General features: G+C 30.7%; 1 protein-coding gene across 1 annotated transcript; it reads right to left on the bottom strand.

The window, feature by feature from the left end:
• Positions 1 to 1,487: 1,487 nt before the first annotated feature.
• LOC111313269 (putative expansin-B2) lies at positions 1,488 to 3,188 on the bottom strand. The gene is made up of 4 exons (XM_022913930.2): positions 2,919 to 3,188; positions 2,703 to 2,815; positions 2,344 to 2,531; positions 1,488 to 1,966 (listed from the first exon to the last, which is right to left on the bottom strand). The coding sequence occupies exons 1-4, from the start codon at positions 3,103 to 3,105 to the stop codon at positions 1,633 to 1,635; spliced, it is 822 nt and encodes a 273-aa protein (XP_022769665.1). The 5' UTR covers positions 3,106 to 3,188; the 3' UTR covers positions 1,488 to 1,632.
• Positions 3,189 to 7,076: the final 3,888 nt, after the last annotated feature.

The raw sequence follows: 7,076 nt of genomic DNA, 5'->3' as shown, positions 1-7,076 counted from the left end.
TATATATTTATTTATATTCAATTCGATAATTTAAATTTTTAAATTTAATTTATATAATAAATTTTTTTAAATAAAATATAAAATAAAATTTTAATTATATATTTATATAATTATAAAATTTTAATTTTATATATATTGTTTAAATCAGACATTAATTTTAATTTTTTTATTTGAAATTTAAAGGAATTTAAAATTTATGACCGAATACTTTAATTAGAAAAATAAAATCTGGGAGAGGTTGAGGATTGTCCAAAGCCCAAACCTTGACAAGACTTGCAGCCTGAACCCAATAGTAGTTGACAAGTGCTCCAAAAGTGGGCTAAAAGGCAAATGAACGCCACACAATAATTAAAATTTTTCATTTGAGCAATTGAGCATATATCCACTTAATATTTACATTAGATGCATGTGAAATTTTTTTGTTAGTTTTGAAGAAAATGAATCAGATATACATATATATATAGTATAGGGCAAGATTTTGAATCTGTTGCATAAAACTAACTATAAATTATTTACATTGTCCTAGTTTTACAAACCTTCAAATAATGAATCTTAAGATTTTTTTTTCACTTGAAATTAGAATCCATTTTCTACCAAGAGATATCTTCAGCAACATTACATTTTCGGCTGAAAAAAAAGTTTTCTCATACTCTTTTTTCCTCATAGGAAGAATTAGAAAGAGATTAAGTGGGAACTTAACTATATAATTTCTATAAAAATATTAAATAGGGATAGGTGGTATGAAAGATGGAAAGGGATAAAAATAAAAAATTTATTAATATAATGGTCAAGCTACAAAAGTAAAAAAATAATTATGAATTTTAACTATTAGATTAACAAATTTTTCATATTTACTTCTTTCCATCATTCTTACTAAATAAAATCTTAAGAGATGATTTTCGGCTAAATCTCAATATTTATAATATTTTTCTTCTATCTTCATACTACAATGTCTTTTATAAAAAAAAAAGTTTAAATTTCTTAGATAAATAGCATTGCCACCCAACTTATTATATATATATATATATATATATATGTTCCCTCCGTCTCAAACTATTTGTAATATATTAATTTTCACGAAAATTTAAGAAAAAAAACTTTAATTTTAATGTAATTAATATTAAATTTTAATTTTTTCTATAAAATTAATGTTACATGATTTTTAATATCAAAAGGTAAAAAAAAATCATAAAAAAATAATTTAAAAATATAAAAAAAGTTTTAGATATTCAAAAAAATAAAAATAAAACATAATTTTGAAACATAAAAGAAATAAACAAAGAAAATGAGACAAAGGGAGGAATATTTTGTTGTCATTTTTTATATTGGTCTCTTTATTTGGTTGTTACTCAATTTCTCTCGAGGCTTTTATCTCACTGCATGTAAAAGAAAAGGGGGACTAATTGAAATTAGTCATACGATTCAAGCTATGAACTATATATAATATATTAATATATTATATTTGTATTAATAATAATTCTCCCCCATAAACATATGTAATCAAGCAATTAAGACATGGAAGAATATCATTTTGACTTAAAATTCGCCAACAATACGTATTAAACTTGTAACTTGTTATTCAAATTAAAATACGTACGTATACCTAATTTATACTAATTACATCGTCACGTATTAGGCATTAAAATTAACAACTGATCTATAGGTTTTCCCGGGCTCCCAACCAGCAGGAATAACACCAGCTGCCACAATGGTCTTGCCAGATTCGAGCGAAGTTAGCCTGATAGAGAACGGAGCCTGCAACCTCGAGCCAGCGTCAAGTTTCCAGACTGCACCCCAGGATTGTTGCATGGGTTGCCAGTAGTCAGAGTCAAGCGCTTGTTTAAGATCAACAGAAGAAAGGTCACCATCTCCATTTTCATATTCAACCAGGGTGGCGAAATAATTAGGATTGGAGCCGGAATCAACGTGAAATGCAATGGTCGTTCCAGGATAGTTACATTCAACTCTGCAACCCATTTCGTCAACAAACAGAATGGTTAGAAAATTAATGTTAGGAATTTGATAGCGAAATGAAGATTTAAAATTACTTAAAAAAATAGAGTAGATAATTAATCATAAAAACTAATCCCATAGGCCATAGGCGTGGTTTAAAAAAAGTCCATTCCCAAGAATATATACTCCCAGTGTCCAATTAATAAGCAATTAAAGTAGACTTGAAGGTTTCTTTCCTTCACATTTTCCATTAAACGTAATCTCAGGATTAAATTCTTCGTGGAAAAAAATTTACAAATTGCGTCATGCTCTCATCCTCTCATTTTCTAGTCAGTCCCAAAATAGTCCCAACAACACATGCACTCACGTGCATAAAATGTAAACTCTTACTTTCTATATTGAATCTGCAAGACTCCAGCGTTACGGAGTTGTTCAGCCCGGCCAGAGTTTGCCATGGCACCAAAAGCTGTGCCACTTAAATCGAAATGAACAGATTCTGAAACACAGCCAGGGCATTCATCAGTGATTACTACGGTCACAGGGTTTCCCGAGCAGGCTGAATTAGCCGTGCATTTTACCTGAAATATTTCAACCAGATATGTCATATACATATGCTAATTAAACTGAGTCTTAACTACCTCGCTAGCATATAAGCCTTTTTGGATACGTATTAACAAATTCCTAGAAGCTATATTTACATATAGTAGTAATAGTAGAATATATATGGAAATATGCAAATTTTATAGCACCTCATAACAGGCTCCGCATCCTTTGCCAGATTTGAACAGAGAAGGGCCTCCAGCTGATATCATTGCCGAAAATGGGGCTTGCTCCACACTGCTCCCATATCCACAAGCTCCACCTAGATGCAGAAAAAAAAATTGAATTTCAAGAAATAATATCATAAAATAAAAGAAAAAAAAGGTACGTAAATATTCTCAATCATTCTACTTGCTGAGCAGTACCATCACTTCCAGCCCCTGTGGGGCTGCCATACCACGTTGCTCCGGCTGGGGACCAATCAGACTCAGATGCTGCAAATGAAGCGTTAAGGAGCTTAGGGTAGAAGCCGTAACAACTGTTGAATAAAAGGGAAACTGTGGCTGCAAAAGTGAAAAGCGAGAACATGTTTTCAGGAGTAATGGAAGTCATGAAGCGGATACCTTGATCAAAGAAAGTTAGAAACTAGTAAAGGAAGAGCTTAAGCTCAATTTTGCTGATAATGGCTTCAGCAGATCAACGACTAGGTATTTATAGAGCAAAGGCTAGTGCATGGTTTCTAATGCAATCACTTAGTAGTGACACGTGTATGTATAATAGGATGATTTAAGCATTATTTTCTCCAGGAACAAGTCAAAAGAAGATCTTTGAGATACGAAATAAGTTATAAACTATACTACTTTATTAGACTTTTATAAGAAAAATTTACAAATTTCAAACATGAATCTTTCTAACTCCAGTTTTTAGTCAAATGAAAATTCTTTAGGACCAAACTAATTTAATTACATAATTAAATTGAATATAGTTCGTAGTTCTACATCTTAATTTCAAGCAATTAGTTGAGAACTTGAGATTTCTTTTTTGGCACAGCCCAAAATCACAGAACAAAATGCCGACGAGTTACACAAGGCACCAGAGAGACACGGCTAAACAACAATCACAGGTCCATAAAACAACACACAATAACAAAGAACAACAATGCCAAAACTCAGAAAACAAAACAAAAACAACAGGAACAATAGAAAAACCAATAATAGAAATCAAGTATCTCTTGTCCTGGCCAAATTTGACAGCGGGCGAATCAGCCAATCGTAATGTTTATCCACAAAAAATTAACAAACTCCATTGAACTAAAATCCAATTCATTGACAATCACCAACAAAACTATTTGCTTAAAAAAAGAAGAAATTATTTTAACTTTAATGTTCTGTCTATATTAGTCCAATCACAAGTTAATTATTAGTGTTAATGATGGTTCTGTTAGCAAAAACCCTATGACTATCAACCCAATCTTAACAATTACAGTAAATCAAATGTTAAAGAATGAGTTATATATTTATAAAAGCATGCCTCAACATATATAGATATATGTTATTCCACGTCTAATAAATATTTAATTTTTTATGATTTTATATTTAAGTTAAACTTTTTTATTTTATATCAATTGATTTTATATAAAATATTTAATATGATATCAAAATTAAAATTTATTTTCGTTGTCCTTTCTAAATCTGTCACAAGTAAACTTCTTTTCATCTTCTCTTACATGTGTAAGAGATTGTTAGTATTATATTATTTCACATCTAATAAATATTTAATTTATTATAATCAGATTGGACATTTTCACTTAATATCAATTAATTTAGATACTTAACAAGATATATATACATATATAAACACTATATAAACATACTCCACCATGGCTACATCAGTTAGATTGCTTGTTTCCAGGCTTCGTTGCCGGGCAAAACAATGCAATCTGATTTCCTCTCTTTGTCTTTCTCCTACGTAGACTTTAAAGTTCAAACGAAGCAAAGACTATTAACGTCTTTTTTGTCTGTTTGTGCATAAAAGTTGCATGTTAGTTTCAATACGTGGGCCCCCAAAAGGCCGGTTAACATCGGGTCCACACTTTCGTATGTTTCTCACCGTCTCATCATACATAATCAGCCCCCCTCCCTCCTCAATTCAAGGGGACATGCTTAATAAACTTCAAATTAAAACAGCGAATGCACATACAAGATTTGCGGTGAAGATTTGAAAGGAAATACAAACACAATTTCCGTTAATTTTGCCGTTGAACATCCCTATCCCAACGATCCATTTCATTCAAAATACGAACGTAATATTAGGCGGAGATTTGGACTTCTCTGATTTCAAATCATTTTTATTACATTCAATAAGAGTGATTATTGTGATCAACTCCTTTGTTTTATATGAAAATTAAAATTACTTTTTTTAATAAAATGTAAGTATGCATATATTTGTAATAATTTTTTTGTTTTGAAATTATTAAAAATTAAATTTTGATATAAAATTAAAAATATAACATTGTAATAATGAATTACACAATTATCCGCATGACGATAATAAACTTTAGTGCCTTCAATTCTACGGCAAATATAGATTTTTATTTTTCAATGGTTTATAAGCTTTTGAAAAAAATGAAGAATTTTTTAGCAATAATGGAATTTTAAATACAGAGTCTAATTAGTTGAGGCAGCTCACATGGCTATCAACATCAAAGATGAAGAGTGAGTCCTTCATTCCGAACAAGCTGACTGAGACAACACGAGACCATCCCATTCATGCTGAAGCGTGAGAGATAGTTGCAACAGGAAGAAATGCCCCCCGCAGGCTACACGACGAATATGGCTCTAGGTGAAACAAAATGGATCTCTAAATATAACCATAGAAAAATCAGCTTAAAATAGAGGAATTTTTGGTAAGATCACCAATAGCAATATATGTTTTTCCTTATTATTCCGGACAAAGCTTCAGTTGGTGAAACAGAAAGTTGTTCAGAGACATCCCATATGAAAATTTTCCATCATACGTATGCATTTAATGCTGAATCAGAATCTTATAAGAAGGTCAATTTCTATCACCAAAATTGGAAAAGAAAAACTCAGTAGTCAAATGGTATAAAAGGGTCCCGTATTGCTACATTGTTTTTTTTATCAAGAAAAGTTTAAGAACAGGTTAAAGATATTTTAGACATACATTACCTGCCAATAGAAAATTATGAAGGTTTAAACCTATGTACTTTACATTTAAATTCTAAATTTTAATCATTTATGTCAATCCTTATTAGCTATTACATTTACATTTCATGCTGTAGAAAGTATTCTGCTACTTTCTCTCTCTCTCAATGTGGGTCAATACTCAATATATTCATATCAATTCATTTAATCTTTCCGCTACTTTTGGATTGCCTGACTTTCCAAGTAGATTTGAAAATTTTAAATTATTGAAGAATTTCACATGCATGTCGAAAGGAAAATGTATTTATCTCCCTATTAATTAGAAAAGCAGGACAAGTTCTCGCCAGCTGACGTTGAAAAACGCACCTTGATGGAATGGGTTTGGCATAAATCGTAGATTCGGTTCAAGGTAACTGTTTTGGGCTTGTGCTCAAAAAAGAAAAAAAAAATTAAGGATGTAACTCGTCCTCGACAACTCAAGGAGCAATTGTAATTTTTAAAGGACCAAAAAAATTCCAATCTCAGCCTTCCAAACACAGCTTTTACAATCTTCCAATAGGGCTCCTAATTCCTACGTATTAAGGGTGATGAGAGAAGACCCTAGAGCCCAATAATCAGATGAGGTCCCTCCAACGCTTCACTAATCACTCTTGGGTCACCCAAAACTTCAAAAAAAAAAATGCTACCAACTCCTAATGGAAACATATTTAGGACCTGAATGATCCATTGTTCTTTTGGGCCCCTCAGCCTAGTATTCAAAGCATAGGGCTTCAGTTTTGTTATACTATTAACAGGCAATGGCCCAAGAGCCTAGATATACAATAAATGATATTACGAATCGACATCAAATACCATCCAGGCAAAATGGCCTATGACCCACTTAGCTTATGGAGACGCTTCTTGGCCCAGTCCTGAATATCAACTATGCCCAAGTGTCTGGCTTCCCTTAAATTTTCATTAATTCACGTGGAGATTCACACTCAATTTAAGATATGTTATCAATTTTGATTCAAATATTTTATAGCTTTATCTCATAAAAAATATTTTATAAATTTAAATGTTTATTTATATTTCATAAAAGATCTCAAAATATTTAAATATAAAATTAAAACATCACAAACTTTCTTTATTAAAAGTCTTATTTCACAAAAAAATGTCTTACAAGTATGAATTTAAATTTTTGCTTATAAATCATATCAAATTTTTAAAATATCTTGATATTAAGATTGGAGTGTCACAAATTTTTTTTATTAAAACTTAATCTCCACGTCAAATCCAATAGAAAGCACACATAGAATTAAAATCATGACTAGTGATCACTCTAATATTATTTGTAAAAATTCATACTCAACTTATAAGATATTATCTATTTTAACCAAAAATCTTACGATTTTATCCCACAAAATGTGTTCATTAATT

This window comes from Durio zibethinus, chromosome 23 (genome assembly GCF_047325235.1).
Source record: "Durio zibethinus cultivar Kanyao isolate XHJ-2024 chromosome 23, ASM4732523v1, whole genome shotgun sequence".
Taxonomy (NCBI): Eukaryota; Viridiplantae; Streptophyta; class Magnoliopsida; order Malvales; family Malvaceae; genus Durio; species Durio zibethinus.
The sequence above is the reverse complement of the archived record's forward strand: the minus strand, read 5'-3'. Positions and strand labels throughout refer to the sequence as shown.